At 35.5% G+C, this 17198-nt stretch overlaps 1 protein-coding gene across 1 annotated transcript in view; it reads left to right on the plus strand.

Moving 5' to 3' along the window:
• LOC110112837 (clathrin interactor EPSIN 2) overlaps positions 1 to 13059 on the plus strand; it is a 32001-nt gene extending 18942 nt beyond the window's left edge. Inside the window, exons 4-14 of the mRNA XM_020845183.2 lie at positions 7738 to 7817; positions 7905 to 7983; positions 8102 to 8185; positions 8339 to 8484; positions 8558 to 8920; positions 9134 to 9175; positions 9253 to 9348; positions 9420 to 9598; positions 10683 to 10897; positions 11317 to 12037; positions 12135 to 13059. Coding sequence (XP_020700842.1) covers positions 7738 to 7817; positions 7905 to 7983; positions 8102 to 8185; positions 8339 to 8484; positions 8558 to 8920; positions 9134 to 9175; positions 9253 to 9348; positions 9420 to 9598; positions 10683 to 10897; positions 11317 to 12037; positions 12135 to 12538 — 2409 coding nt within the window. The 3' untranslated portion in view covers positions 12539 to 13059. The remainder of the gene's footprint in view (positions 1 to 7737; positions 7818 to 7904; positions 7984 to 8101; positions 8186 to 8338; positions 8485 to 8557; positions 8921 to 9133; positions 9176 to 9252; positions 9349 to 9419; positions 9599 to 10682; positions 10898 to 11316; positions 12038 to 12134) is intronic.
• The last annotated feature ends 4139 nt before the right edge of the window (positions 13060 to 17198 follow it).

Genomic DNA, 17198 nt, shown 5'->3' on the forward strand with positions numbered 1-17198 from the left:
AAAAATGCCTCAATACCCAATTGCGCAATTTAAATCTATTTAAAAAGTATTAAAAATATTTTTTATTAGATTTAAATGAGAATATAACTCTTAATAGAATAAGATAGAGAAAATTAATTCATATAGCCTACCGTACAGAGTGGGATAAATACTTATTGTTGTTGTTATTCTCCAATACAAGATTAAGAGCCCTTATATAGAACTAGGGCTTACAAGACTGCTGCCTAAAATACTTTATTCTAATAGGACGGATATCAAGTCTTTATTGCATACCATTAAATAAGTCATATATAATTTAACATATTTCAAACAAGTCTAAAATAAATTATGCAATATCACCGCAAACTTAGATATTATGAAATTTGGAACATGTAAATCTATATATAATTGTAAGCTCCTATCCCCTACATATCGGGATTTCTTTTAAATCTGTAGTGTAACAACCCATATCACATACATATGAAAACAATTACCATAAAAACACATGCAAATGAAATACACAAGGATTCTCATAGGTGCAGTAGGAAGCCAAACCTCATCAATTAACAAAATATTCCCATCAGAGTCCTTCCCGAACTCATACTTCGTGTCCACTAATAGAAGACCATGATCGAGAGCAACTTGCTGAAATATTAAGAAATATTACATAAATAAACATGACAGGTATTTTATGATCTGAAGTATGAAAGTGAACGTACATCAACAAAAAAAGAAGATAAATGAGCCAAATTATTGCAAAACATTTGTCTAATTAAGATTGATGTACAAAAGGCTAATGGATAAAACCAACAGAAACAAATAGATTGCACAATTAACACGTGCAAGCAATAACGGGAACAGAAATCCTATGATGCAACATAAGGCACCCTGACTGTTGGAAGGCTGATCACCATGGCTTATTAAGGCTTCGTTTGGGACGGCTTTCTTACTGCTTCTTAAAGCAGCTTTCTAGTAAAAAATAAATTTTTGTACTAGAAAATTGCTTTCAAAAACAGTAAGAAAGCCATCCCAAACAAAGCCTAAGTCAGGTTGCATATAAAACTCAAAAGCAAATATCCCAAAGCACTTTATAACCAAAGGTTGTAGGTACTTGGCAACAAAATACTACTTTACGTACATGTTGGTTATCTAAGAAACCAAATGAAGATTGACAACTTCACAGAAAGTATAATAAGAAAATAATCAAAAGAATGTCGAAAAAAGAAAAACTCCCACCTGTCCATATTCAAATAATCTCATAGCTTTGCTGCTCACTTCGAGATATTCATCCTCTGTCATCAAACCCATTTTTACTATCTAAGTACAAAAAATCATCATATTAGAAATCTGGCAAACAACCAAGAAAACAAAAGAAACAAGTTTCACAAAGCTTATGATTCAAGGAATATTAAAAGGAACTCAAATTAAAATAAAACCAATAGCATAGCGAAATTTATTTCTATAAACATATCCACCACTTTGGCTATGCCTTATGGTACCCTAAAGCAACATAACTGTAACACATCAATTGATGCAACTGGGCATGGCATCTTCAGAGACTTAAAAGGCAAAATACAAAGCCCGGATTTTCAGAAAATAGAGTTAAAATACGACTGCATTTAAAATAAAAGGACACCAAGGATACATTAAGCCGAAACAGCAAAAATGGAATTAGGTCATAGAGGAGGAGGATGATGATTGTGGTGGGGGTGGTCGTGAGTTTTAGGCAAAAACATATACATAATTTCATACTTTTTTATATATCAGTACTTTGGAAGTATTTCTACAATCCATATACTAGCAAACATTTCAAGATAACTCAGCAACAATCTTGCCAAACCAACAATAACAATAAAAAGAAAAAACTCACTAGGATCAGTGTCAGGTTTTTGTGTCAAAATTGTTATCGAGTATATCTCAAAAGATCAAAGTGATGCAGCCAAAATCTTAGATCAAATTACATAATCAATTGAACTCAAAGCAACTTACTGTACTTCTAACAAAAACAACCCTCCAACCCGCATTCCGCAGGCTTATCATTACACAAAGATTCCTATGCCTAGATATTGGGGATATCATTACGAAAAACAAAGCATGAAATAAGCACTACCAACACAACCTTATGCCTATAGCAATATCCTAATTTAGCTGCAAGATTATGTTGGTTTCCCTTAATTGAGTAACCCATATTCATGATTACAAAAGGAAGTATCAAGTAGTTTCTCTTAAAGTCAGTTTGTTTCAACCTAGGATGCACCAACACTCCGAGTTAAACTAGCATACAATGTCTAACACATGTTGTACGTTGACACATGAAAGTGTCCGATATGTGTCAAAATGGTGAACACTTGTCGGATTAAAAAAAAAAATTTATGCGTGTACAAAGAAACTTGCTATGGAAGGAAAAATTAATGAAAAAATTTAGGAATATCAACTAAAGATTAACTTGTCCACTCTCTGAGGTACAAATGACCTTTATACTTCACATAATTTCATGTTTATTAAATCTTTTCAATTACATGGCCCGCAAATGCAAAGCTCTTTTAGAATGTCCTATCATTAACTATATACTTTATTAAGGGTGAAATGACAAAAAAATTAGCTGACAGAAGTCTACTTCATTAAGACCCTTAATTACAGTGCTAAAAAACTCTCAAGTGTCACAAATATCCCTCTCTTACTTTAATATCCTTACCTGCATAATTAATTGAGTTTGAATGCCAAAAATACACCCTATTTTCTTTCTCTCCCTCAACAAAAAAAGAAGGGTTCACGCTCTCTCTCTCCCTTATACACACAAGCACACAAAGCAAAATAAAAACTTTGATCAAAAAGTAACTGTAGATGTTTCACATTAACCATCATGAAATGATGTTAAAGGATACATTATATTTTTTCTCAACTTAGAAAGGATATTTGTAAAGACTATAGATTTACTTAAGGTACCACTTTGCAAGACAAAAAAAAAAGAGCAAAGTGAAACAATCTAAAAAATGCATACCAATTTGAAATCCCCCTGTACTCAAGGACGGAGGTCTAATTTATCCTTATTTAACTTGCAACTTATTAAGCTTCAGTCAACACAACAAACCTCATCAGGAGACACCGGAACATCATGATTTGTTTCTTTGGTTGTAGGTGTGAGAATATTCGCAGGCAACTTCTGATTTTTCTTCATACCTGAAATGCATAAGAGGTAATAGATTTACTTATGTAGCCTAAGCATAACATAAAGAGAAGATTTGCAACTTAGACACACCATCAGGGAGAATATTCCCACAATAATGCCTTCTGCCACTGTTGTAAACAGTCCAAAGAGATGTGTCGGTGCTGCCAGTCACAAAGCCTCTAACTAAATAGCAATTAAGTCAAATTAAATATTTTAGCTACCTTGGCTAAAAGATTGGAAGAAGAAGAAAATGAAAAAGGCAAATTGAAGATTTTAAAAATACAAATAACTAAATAGCAATTTGTTAGGCGGGCCCCTCCGGTCCTTACTCTAGGCGGGCCCCACATGGAGTTAATTCAAGGGTTGGAGGGAAAATTTGAATGGAAAGGGGGGGAATTTGAATAGAAGGGCTGTTTAGGGATTTTGTATGGGGATGAGAGTTAAAGAGGGGGAAAGGGGGGAATTAGGTCCTCATCTTGAATTTGAATGAAAAGTTTGAGATCTCATTGTGTGCTTGGGCTCTAGGGTTTGCTAGAGACTTGTGGAGAGTTGTTCTTCCTCTCGAATCGAAGGAAGTTGTATCTTTCTTTGTTTTCTTGCATCTACTAGTGGAAACCTTGTTTCTTTTTCTTATTTTTCTCTGTTTGGGTGCATTTCCTGCTGCGGAGCTGCTGTAAAACTGCTGGGACAGCAGTTTTGCTCACTGTTTTGGGCTGATTTTGACTATAGGGTTGCTTGCGAACTCAATTATTACCTTAGGGTTACTTGCGAACTCAAGTATTTCCTATCAGAATATTAGCTACTATGTCCAGAAGAGAGTTTGAAACTTGCTTTTAAGTTTTAAGAACAAACCTGAACTGATAAGGGGGATCTTCCACCAACTATTTAGGAGGTAGAATATGAGCTTCTAATGAGTAGTTATAATTCCTTAGCTCAGCATAAGCCTTGAAACAGTCATAGAATTTTTGTCCACACATATGATAGGAGTAGTATTGTGAATTGTTTTCAAAATTTATTATTTACCAATACCCAAAAGATGGGGACCCAATCCGCACTTATCAAAATGAGATAATTCCACCCAACTTTGGCCACGAAGGTCTGGTGTCCATTTGGAAAGGTTTCCCAAAAATAGAAGCCAAGGAGAATATGGTAGACTAATTGAAGTAATGCAAAGGAATTTGTGGAAATGAGATCCAAACAAGAGTGATAGGGGTTCAATAGAGTAATCAAAATATGAGGATTATTTTAGCATGTGCATCGTGACTACTCATATTGTATGAGTCTCATGAGAATTTGATGTATTCTGCTACTAAAGAAAATATGTCGTGGTTCGATGAGCCCAATGGAGTAGTCACCAATAAGTTAAAAATCAGAAATAAATTTGTGAATTACCTTCATATTGGGATGGCCATAGAAAATTTGCCAATAATTGTGTGAGTGAGTGGCACAGTAAGATAAAGAGGAGAGCAGTCTTGCCTTAATGAGATTAATACTATTTATGTTGTTGTGTTGTTGAATCCTGGTGAAAAAAGTGAAAAGTTGTTGGATGTTGAGGGGTGAATGCTCGCAACATACAAACCATGAACAACATTAGAAAATGAGCATAGAGGTTATGAAGAGTAGGTGGTGCAAAAACCACCAGAGAGATACAAGAGGAGCTTCACAAAATTCAGGGGCCACCTAGGAAGAGGTTGCAACTTCACTTTTTTTTTTGGGGGGGAGGGGCGGTGGGAGGGGAAGAATTTGCTTTGCAAAAGTTCTCCCATCTGTGCCCGATGGAAGTGAGCGAGCATGGTAGCAAATACAATAGGACCAAAATCTATCATCGGTGAAAAATCAAAAGATGATTACATGACAAGGGATGCCCTAGGTGCCAGAAGGACTGAAAGCGAATGAGACAGCCATGCCATGTGGCATTAGCTTCAAAGAAATCCCACAAGGAGAGACCCATCACCAAAATGCATCTTGAGAGAAGCGAAAGAGAACCCTATCTTACAACGAATGCGCATATGATGAAGCTCCAGGGTACTATGAAACAAAGATGGAGCTGGCGACTGCATGCAGGTCATGCAGCTTAGGTAGCTAGAGTCACGTGCGAGTGAAGTGAAGTTAGAGCTTGCATGAGATCATGTGAATTCATGCGAACGGGCGCAAGCTTGGCTGAGCATAGTGTCATGATTGACATGCGTGTAGACATAGCCCATGAGTTCGCATGACTGTGTGGTTGAGTGCAAGCTCTGCCTAGAGCAGCCGCGGACAGTGTTGCGATGGACGAAAATTAAGGTATTGAGAGAGAAAATATAATGAGTTAATTACACATGATTCCTTACCTTAAAAATTATTGCATAATTGGGAAATTATTGTAAATTCTAAGTCTATATGAAGGGTTATGGTCTCTTTTATTGAGAAGAACTGAGAATTAGTGATTGAGTATTGAATAAAATTTGAGATCTTGAGTTTATCTCTCTTTAGCCGTCAGCTAATTTGTTCTTCTCTTGTTCTAATCTTGTTGGGAAATAATTTGTTCTTCACTTGTTCTAATCTTGTTGCTCATTATTTTCCCTACACATCTCCTTTGTTTTAAGTGGAATTAGAGCCTTGTGAACCTTGTGCACTCTCACCCCTTGGCGCTATATCCTGAGGAGTGAAAGGGGATTGGATGCTATAAACAACAAAATTCATAGCTGTTCTTGCAGTGCCACCTTTATCACTAATGCACTTGCCCATGTGTGGATCGCACGAGCCTTGTTGTTGTTCTGGCCCCTTCTTACTTGAGGCCCTTCCTCTACCTCACATGGCTGATACTCGTGTTTTGAGGATTGCTATAATTAATTACCAACATGAATCTACGGAAGCAATTATAGATGGAATTTCACTTACCTAGTTACCTGCAATACTTTGCTATCAACAATTTCTTAAATTTTTAATTTGCTAATATGGCATCAATATAATCCTATTGTTCAAGATGCATGGCTTACAGCTGGAGGATATGATAAACACAAAAGCGCGCATGAGGATTTTCAAAATTTGCCAATATTCACTATGGAGTCATCGCTATTATTTTATTGTCATGCTTCATCCAGATCATTGACATCTCCATGGAAAAAATATTATTTGAATATACTTCATATTTGGATAGAGTTGATTGGGCAAAGTATTGCTAGAAAATTTTAGAAAAAATGGTATCATTCTATCATCAATAATTTAAACAAATATTTGAATGCCGATGGTTTATAAATCAATATCAATTTCAAAAGTTTGGACACAAGATCAAAATGATCCCTGATCCGAGTTAATATATGGAGATTATTATTGCAATGATCTGAATTTTGTGAATGAATTTTATAATGATTATAAACAAATAATGGTAGTTGAGCCTCCTTTGAACTTGAGATTGAGGTTGAGCTTGAGCATGATGTTTTAGTAGAACTTGAGCAAGATTGTGCGCTGCATGAACTTGAGCCAAAACAATCTCACCGAAAAAGCACCTAAGTTCGAAAAGCCTTCAATTATTATTATTGCTCCATTACCTCGACATATGAATATAAAAGATTTTTCTCAATTATTGTTGTTTGCTCCATCACCAACTGAGCTTGTCTATCCATCTTCCATCATTAGATTGTGTCATAAACAGTGGGGTAGTGTAGGAAGTTATATATATTCCCCACCATCGATTGAAACTATTATAGATGTTACTTAGTTCGCTATATTCGTACAGATATTTTCACTGGCAAAGGTTTTTTCCATACTACTATCCATCACAATCAAACTGTTATGAGATTGTAACTCATCTAAGTCATGATGCGTTTCAATGTCAAGCTTTGAAGCCGCCAAATTCTTCATTTTTTTTTTAATTCTTCATAAATTGTTTTGTCATTGATAAACCTGCTGGTTTGTCATAATGGTTATCGATCACCTCCATGACCATCAGATTGCAATGCCTGCATACTTTCGGGCATGTTTTAAGTTGTGCACAAACCAGTTGTCTTCATCACCACCATGGTTACCTTCTTACTACTCGTAAAAGAGTTTCTGTAAGTATGGGTGAAATGATGCAGGATAAATACGGTCGTTAGTTTTTTCATCCATATTAGTTTGTATGCTTGTGTTTATTTAGTTTCAACATATAAAACTTATTTTAAATATTTCATATATAGACACACACACATAGGTATAAATATACTCATGTGCGTAATAAAGGCTCATGATTCTTTGATCATTAATGCATTATTAGAAAAATATTGTACGACCCAAGTTTATAGAAGTTATAGTCTTGCATTTAGAAGGAATTGAGAACTGAATGAATATTGAACAAATTTTAAGATCTCGAGTTTCCTCTGTTTCTATATTTGCTGGCTACTCAATTTTTCTCATCCTTCTCCTGTCTCGGCTCTCTGCTCTCTGCTCTCTGCTCTCTGCTCTCTGCTCTCTGCTCTCTCTCTCTCTCTCTCTCCCCCCCCTTTGCACTATAAAAATTTAGTTTTCTACTTTTTTAAAATTTAATTATAATGGGCTAAACTTGTGAACAAGTTTAGATAATGGGGTATGCTACTGAACTATTGATTTAAAATTTTTTATTTTTCACCCAGATCCTTGATGCAACAAGCAATGAACCTTGGGGTCCACATGGGTCACTTCTGGCTGATATTGCACAGGCTACCCGCAATTAGTAAGCCTGCTGTTTGAATACTTTCTTTTATTTTCTTTCTAGTTCTCCAGTTTCGCTTTTGTTTTATGTTTTTTGTTTCTTCTGCAGTCCTGAGCATCAAATAATAATGCATGTAATCTGGAAAAGGCTCAATGACACTGGCAAAAATTGGCGCCACGTATATAAGGTTTTAGCATTCTGGTTTTATTTTTTTTATTAAGTCATCTGCAGTCTCTCTGCTGATATTTAGAGTTCAATCTGCTTCGCATTTTTTTGTTTTAAATTTTCTGTCCATTGGTCTGCAGTCTTTGACTATTTTGGAATACCTGGTCGGGCATGGATCTGAACGAGTTATTGATGAGATCAGAGAACATGCATACCAAATATCAGTAATAATGTTATTTTGTTATCGTTGGTTTTTGTTTTATAGCTTTGCTTTATTTATTTTTAAGTTGAAGTTATTAATTGTTTTATAGCTTTGATTTTTTTTTTTTTTTAAGTTGAAGTTAATCTAATTAGTGAATCTTCACATGATAATTCAGACTCTTTCAGACTTCCAATACCTTGATTCTAGCGGAAAGGATCAGGGGAATAATGTCCGAAGAAAATCTCAGGCACTTGTTTCCCTTGTTAATGATAAAGAAAAAATACAGGAAGTTAGACAGAAAGCACTCTCAAACAAAGACAAGTAGGTTCACATCATTAAAGGATTTTTAGTTGAGATAGATTTATGTACTCTTAAACATTGTTGTGCTCTATAGGTATCGTGCCACTTATTCTTCAAGTGGATCATATAAGCCTGGTTCTTATTCAAGTGCTAGTGGTTTTGGTGACCGTTATGATGATGATCGTTATGAAGGCCGTTATGGAGATAGAGAAGATGATCGGAATGGATATGGGAGGGGTTACAGAGATGATGATCGATATTCTAGAGGTGGAGACTTCAATAGGGATGGTGATGGGTTTGGTAGAGATTCTGATGAACACTCTGGACGAGGCAGTTACAAAAATGATGATAACAGAGGTGGTCGGGGTAATGATGATTATCAATTTGGTCCTAGAAGCAAGAGTTTTGATAAAGACAAAGACCATTCATATGAGGAAGATGATAGTTACTCCTATCGGTACATGCCTAACTTTCCCTTGACTCATATTCTCATCTTCAAATTGAATCCCTACACGTGAAAATTTATGAGTGCCACTAAACTTTGTTATTTTTATTTTTTTCGATCTTATTGGATGTTTAACATGCTCGCTTTCTATTTAAATGCCTTCTTGAAAGAATTTTAACTATTAGTTTGATTTGGAGATCTTTTTGTATTTTCATTTGGATCCAGAAATGGTGGTGATAGGGCCAATGATGCTTCTCCCAATGAAAGGTACTTTCAGAACATCAAGCTGTTTTTTTTTCTAACAATCCATAATGTACAAACCTTTGTCTTGCTTGCGGCAACAGGAACCTCGAGCCAAAGCTCTCTGAACAAAATGCGGGTGCACCACCCAGCTATGAATCAGCAGTAAGAAATGAAAATAATATTGTGCGGGATGAGAGGTATGCATCTGTATGATTTGAATTTCTCTTCTTGATGGAGACAAGATACTTGACACATTCCTTTGCTATAGGGATGGAGGGGTAGGAACAGCAGCTGTTCCTAAATCTTTTTCACCAGCTGCACCAAAAGCATCATCTCCTCAGAATAATCACCATGGAGAGCAACCTGCTGTTAAAGGAGTGCATTCATCGCCTATGAGCATGGATGATACTTCATTTGATGAATTTGATCCCCGTGGTTTCACCCCAGGTAAGAAAGAAATCTTATAGATCACGTGATCATCCATGAATTTGCATCATCCATCTTGTCTTGCATGTTTTTGATTTGTGCTTGACTATTCCTGTAAGTTTAATCCATAGAGTTTTAGCTTTGTATGTAAAAACAAAGCGCTAGCCTAAGTGAGATTATGAATTGGATTTCAATTATATATTTGATATGATTTTGGTTGCTATCAATATACTTAATGCCTTTCTTTTATTTTTCAACTTTTGTGGAAAGCAGATTTCAATTTTTCCATCTCCATTTAATAGAGGTATGAGGTTTTATACTTTAATTACCTAGCCGGTTGGTGCTTGCAAAAAAGACGATTGGTGCTGAGATCTTTTCCTAGGTGCATAGTTAGTCCTTAATATATGAAATTTAATAACATCATAGTCTGAGTAAGTGGAAACGTGCTCCTAGCCAATCAGGATATTTGCATCCTTAATGAAAGTTTGCAAGGAACTTACTTTCCATCAATACCAACGAGTTGCAGACCCAAAGGGTAAGAGATTAGGTTTTGGATAAAGGGTGAAATGAATACTTTACAGCCTACATTTACAAACTAGTCCTGAATATTGAGATTTTGATCCATGATAATTAAAATAAAATAATGAAAAATGCGTGCAAGGAAACAAATTATGACATGACTCACGAAAGAAATCTAAAGCTGCTACTTGTATTTTGTCATTGTCTTTTGGTGATCTCACAGTTTGTTTGAATTCTTGCGATAATGATTAATTTGTGAGGAAATTATCTGAGTAAGATTTTGAACTCCAACGAAAAGGATGTGCTAGCATATTTCCTCTAAGGGTTCAATAGCAGGTCCTTATTTTATCAAGAATTTGTTGCCCAATGTTTAAAGAAAATTTTACGTTCTGTTCTGTTGGCAGTCATTTTGCTAGACATATTTAAACGTTCTTGTATGAATAAAGAAAGTTTTTTACTGCTTGAATTAAATTCATCAGTGGAAGGTATTTCTGTTGTTTTATTTCAGTTGTATTAATACTGAAACTGAACATACAATGAAATTTTTCATTACATGCAATTTAATTTCGATTCCTTGCTTCAACAGCTGTAAATTTTGCTCCACTAGCTGCCAGTTCTGCTTCACCAGCTGCTAGTGGTTCAGTTGTAGATCTCTTTGGGAACTCTTCCTCATTGGATCCAGTGAATTCTTTGGCCTTGGTGCTGACTTCTCCAACCACAACAGCCAATGAATCAGATGTGGCAACAACAAATTCAGGCTTTGGGATGAATTTTGTGGCATTGTCATCAGCATCTCCTGCAGTAAGCCAGTTTTTTTTTTTTTTCTGCGGCTTTTTTTTGTTAGTCTTTTGCACTGGTTAAATGTTTTTTCAAATCCACACTTTGGTCCTGCATATTATGAAATGTCTAAATATGATCATTTACTTTTCACAATTAGTTAGTTTGATCCTTGGTGACTGAAAGGAGAATGCCTCGCCTGCTATTACTTTTTTCAGAAATCATTCATTCTACTGGATAGCTTTTCTGAAATAATTCAAGGAGTTGCTTCCATACAATTTGATGAGCTTTTTCAATAATTTTTTTTTCAATTGTAGAGGAATAATTGCTATCATAATTCTTCTTTATGCTTTACTAGAAGATTTGTGCTCACTACTCATCCTAGAATTTCCATTATAATTTGTGCTGAGCATTTGTTTGAGCTTTTCATGAATACTTTACAGCCTACAGAAGATCCATTTGGAGATGGTCCTTTTAAGGCTATTCCACAAGAGAATTTTCCAAATCCGATGCAGTCCTCCGCGCCTGTGGCTTCTGCTGCTTCTTCCTTCCCACCATCTGCTAGCTCAATGTCGATTGCTGAGCCTGTCCTGCCTGCGGCCCCAATGGCGGAAACTTCATTGGACTTCGATTTTGGGGATTCATTAAGTGGTCTAACCTATATGCCTTCTATTGAAAATGATCCCATGTATTCTGCAAACCCAACACTCGTTACTTCAGAGTCGCCGCTAGCTCAACCAAACATAGATGGTATGGGCACAAATCGTGGGCCGTCATATCTACAGACGACCAATTCAGTCTATGGTCACTCTTCCTTCTTGGCGCCAGGATTTGCTTCTATTTCTTCACCTGCAGCTCAACCATTTGGTTCGACAAATGTACAGATTGATGACAAGGGCTTCCTTCCACAGCAGCTGGGTCCATCAATTCCACAGGGTGCTCCTTTACCTATGCAGTCAGTGCAACCCATGGTTCAACTGAATATGCCAGCGGCTTCTCGGAATCTCAATCAGCCTGGGTTATCATCTCCTCTAAATCAACGAGCCAATACCGCCATTTCTGGCCCTTCAAGTTCGAAGCAATCAAATGATACATTTGAGACCAAATCATCAGTTTGGGCAGATACATTGAACAGAGGCCTTGTCAACCTCAACATTTCTGGATGTAAGTAATAAATTTTCTATACTGCGCTTCATCTCAGATCCTGTTTAATTTGAACTTGTTGACTTACCAACCTAGCCTTTCATCTCTGTGACTGCAGCTAAAATCAATCCATTAGCCGATATAGGAGTCGACTTTGATTCCATTAATAGGTTGGAAAGAAGGAAAGAGAAGGACAAGGGCGCTGCAAATCCTCTCACTTCCACTGTTACCATGGGCAAAGCCATGGGCTCAGGATCTGGAATCGGCCGTGCCGGGGCTGGCGCAGGGGCCATGGGGATGGGCATTGGTGGTTATGGTGGAGCCATGAATCAACCCATGGGCATGGGTGGAGGAATGGGCATGAACATGGGCATGGGCATGGGCATGGGCATGGGAGGTTCCATGAGGCCTCAGCCTGAAATGCAATCCCCTTCCCCAGGCTTTCCTGGATCTGGCTACAATTCCATGATGGGCATGGGTGGGTATGGTTCTCATCAAACATATGGAGGTGGATATAGGTGAAGGAGCCAGCGATTATCTAGAGAAAGTGTTAGGAAAGCTTGTGTTCTTGGAGAGATTCTTCTGATAGTTTAGCTTAAGAAAATTTCTTTCCTTAATGATCACTATTGTGTTTAAATAAAGGTCAATATCTGATCAGTATCGATCAATTCCAACTACAATATTGATCATTAAGAACTTTTCTTGAACTAAGCTCATTGAAAAATCTCCTGCTGCAACTATCTCTGTTGTGTCTGAAGCTTCCTACTTGATTACTGCATTCAGATTCGGTCCACAGCGTAAGCAACATCTGCATTAAGATGAGCAACGGATACATTACTATTTTTTGTTTTTTCGTTATTTGAAACAATGGCGTACATTATTGAAGCTGCGGAAGAGGAGGAATACTATTATATTATTATTCATTTGTTTTTGGTGTTTTGAGTAGCATGAGAGGAACTTATTATTACGTTGGTGTTTGTAAATTGAAGCAGATTACATGTATTTGATATCAAAAGGGTTCTGTGAATTATGCTTTTTTTTTTAAATGGCTTATTTGCTGATTTAGATTTCGTTTGGGATGATTTTTTTATTATTTTTTAAAATAATTTTGTTATATAAATTTCAATTTTGATATTAAAAAATTGCTTTAAGAAACAGTAAGAAAGTTATCCAAAAAAAAGCCTTATTATAAGTTGATGGTGAACATTTGGGGATTCAAAGTGATTTAAAATATTTTGTGAATTAAAATTGATGTGGCAACCAAAATTCTCAAGCTGGTTTGGGGCCTAAATGGTTGACTTAAGCTTCTTTTAGGATATATTTTGGCTATTGTTTTTTTATTGATTTTAAGAAAATTTTTATTAGAAAATTGTTATACAAATTAGTAAGAAATATTTTCCAAACAAAGCCTTAGAACAGTTTTTTTGACTGATTCTTAAATCAATTTTATAGGAAAAAAATATAAATTTTTATATTAAAATATTGCTTTGAGAAGTAATAAGAAAGACGTCTTAAATGAAGAGACAGCTTTCTTACTGTTGCTTAAAGAATCTTTCTAGTACAAAATTTTAAATTTTTGTGCTAGAAAGCTGCTTTAAGAAGCAGTAAAAAAATCATCTTAAACGAAACCTTAGTTAGACTCGCTTTTGCTTCCTCTTGGTTTGTTTGGCAAAGATTGATCTAAAAGGGACTGTGCATATAGTTGATTCCCCTCTATCTCATAAAGATCAAATGGGAGTTGAAAGGGAAACTAATTAGATGAGAGAAGGCTGAGGAGGTCATGGTATTTATGTTAAAAAAGTAACCTCGATGTATTGAGCTTTGTAAACTATTTGTATTGTAGGAGTGCTCATAGGGGAAGGATCTGTTAACATAAAACTAATAGAACTTTATTGTTGTTCTTTGATTGTACTACATTTAACTTCTACATGTTTAAATTGTTGTGGTTCTCATAGATTGCTCTCAATGAGATGAATCTTTCATATTAAAATGTGGCCATTGACTCTAATTTATATCTATAAATTTTTTTTATATAATTATTTTAGATGATTCAGCCATTAAAATATGATTTTTTAATTTCATTGAACTTGTGTCACCAATGACTTCAAATTGTTATACTTTTTTCTGTGATTGAAGAGGGTCCTAACAAGTATTTATTATTGCAACATGTTAAACTATTGTTGCTAGCCATTTGCATGATCATTGATACGTCATTGAAAATTGTCTTGATCGGATACGAATGTCAAGGCATGTCTAAGTTGAAAATATCTAAAATTAGATTTGGGGCCATCCACGCTCTAATTTAAGCAAACTTATAGTCAAGTTAAATATCTCGATGAGATGAATCAAACGACACCAAAATCGGTCAAATCCGAGCCTAAATGGTCCAAATTTAGGGGTCGAAGCATATTTGGAATGTTCAAAACATTAATTGGATGACTAAGTGATCTCTAAATATGACATGCTTATAATTGAATAGAGCGGCTCGACGAGACGAATCCAACGAGCCCAATATTGCTTAATTATAACATCATTAAGGCACATAAATGCTTGAAAAATATTCCATGATTGAGGGAATCAATATGGATCATCTGATGGAGCACTCTGAACCTAATTTGAATCTTCTTTATATTTAAAGAGTGTGTCACTCACAAAAATCTATAAATTGACCCATACTCTCTACATGAGGGGGACCTCTGGTCAGAGATTGGAGAGAGCTCTGGGATTCAAGGATCCTAGATCTCTACCAAAACACCACAATAGGCGAGCTTCTGCTGACCACCGTTGGACCACCGCCCAGCTGCCCGACCACCGCTCGGCCTCCGACCGCTGCTTGAGCACCGCTTGTCTGTCGATCTCCGTCAAACTTCTGTTTGACCATCGTCGGACCACCACCCATCCACCGATCGTCACCAGACCTCCGCCTGACTACAAATCGTTGCTAGACTTTCTCCCAGTCGCTGCCATTAGACTTCTGATCTCTGTCATCCAAGGTCATAACAAATTCCCAAGTACCTATAATTGTAATTTAACCACCTCTAAATCAAGGGACGGGTCAACGGTCAACCACTGTAGCTCACTCAAATATAATGGAATATTTTCACCTGGGCATGGCCTCATGGGTTTTCCCTTCTTGGGTTTTTCACGTAAAAAAATTTCTGGTGTTTTCCGCTCTCTTCAACTATCTATTTGTGTGCTGGATATACATGCAACATTAGGACAAAAAAAATCATTACTCTACTGCCACGGATATACTAACTCACAATAATCATGGATTGATCAAATTAAGTAGGATGATGCATCAGTTGATAAGAATAAGGAATATTGTAACAAAATTTTTAAATAATTTTTCAAATACCACCCTATCTATCCCAAAATTAAAAGTACATCATAGATCTACCTTTTTTCAGCATTTTAAACCCTAAAATCATGATGTTGGCGTTTCAATGTTTCTCGTTTGTCTATAGATCACCTACAATCATTGCTCGTTCATAGACCATCACTACCATCGCTTGAAATCCACCTTCACCAAACAATCATTGGAGCCCAATACCACGCAATATTGTTTGATCATCCAGTCAACTTATCATGCTATAGTCTTAAAAAGCAGCACACAACAACACCAATTGATGAACAATTTCAATTTAATTCCTCAGACGAACATTAAAAGGTAGGATCAATGACCATTTCTTAAAAATATGTATCAAGAAAATTAAACAAAAAAAAAAAAGTCCTATAAATATAAAACTAATTCAAAACTCAACATAAGCCAAAATAAATAACTATTATTAAGAAATAAGTACAAAGTCAATGAAATAACTATTATTGAAGTATCTATTCCTGTGATGGCTATTCCATCTATCAAATTAGTAGGGAAAATAATAATAAATAAGTTTTTTTATGAGTCAAAGTCAATAGATACTTCATGTTTAATGACAACAACGAATAGGACATGCATACAATTAATGAAATTGGCATGGTGGTCAATACAAAAGTATCATAAATAACATTTCATTATATTATAATAATAATAAATTTAACTATTCGACAATTATTTACTATATGGTGGCATTCATAATCCTTCCCATTTAATCATATATTGCATATTTATGTACTTAACAATGACATTAGCCATTTGTCGTAAAATCTTTTACACGATCATTTTGTCATAATATCCTAAATAAGAGTAAGATTTTCATTCACCCAATGAAGTCTAATGACCACTAGTAGCGTCAATGTTACGATCATCATTAATTTACAGTCAGAACACTCAAGTACATAAATTTTTATATCATATCCTGAATAATACTATAACAAATATTCTAAAAATATTTTCAATAAAAGCTTGTTTTATATGACAAAGTATGATTTTATATAAATCAATTCAAGAGATTTAAATTAATGTATAATTTGTACATAGGGTATAAGTTGCCAATGTAGGATTTTTTTCAAGCTCAGATAGCATTATCACAACTATATCTATGAAGAGTGTACACATCATATATTCATTAAGTACAATAATTATAAAATCACTATTTTTAAAGGGTATTCCATGAAGAAATATAGAGAGAGAAGACAATTAAATGATAAATTATTCTGTGCGGAGGCCAGACAAAGAACTCTATTCGGAGACCAACAAGAACGTGCCATGTCAATGGTACCGAGCAGTGCTGAGTCGCACTACCGAGCAAAGGGGTGATGTGGCGCATTCTAGTTGGTCTCCGGACGACGTTCAACATCCGCACATAATAAGTAATCCAATTAAAGAGCTTGCATGAGCTTTAACCTACTTCATTTATATGACTTAGTCTATTATGACATATTGAGAAGTTTTAATATATATGGATATCAAAACGAATTTTCTCACTACTTTGAGAGAAGTTATAATAATGAGAAGTACACTAATAAGAATTGACAAGAGATAAGAGTTATAGCACTTTAAAACAAAAATAGAGATGTGGATTGGCCTCTAAGTGGAAGTAATAGTTAGTTGGAAGCAATGAATGCACTTGTGGCTAGGTCATCCTTTGTCTGGAGAAATTTATTTGAAAGAGCCCCCTCTTATTTCATATGAGATGATATTTATAGATTTTTTTTTTTCATATCATAATGTTATCGGCCCCAATTATGATTGATTTACTAAAATTTTAGTTAAGTTCAAACAGTTTCTATCGCCATAAGC

Source organism: Dendrobium catenatum, unplaced genomic scaffold, assembly GCF_001605985.2.
Source record: "Dendrobium catenatum unplaced genomic scaffold, ASM160598v2 original_scaffold_27042, whole genome shotgun sequence".
Classification (NCBI taxonomy): Eukaryota; Viridiplantae; Streptophyta; class Magnoliopsida; order Asparagales; family Orchidaceae; genus Dendrobium; species Dendrobium catenatum.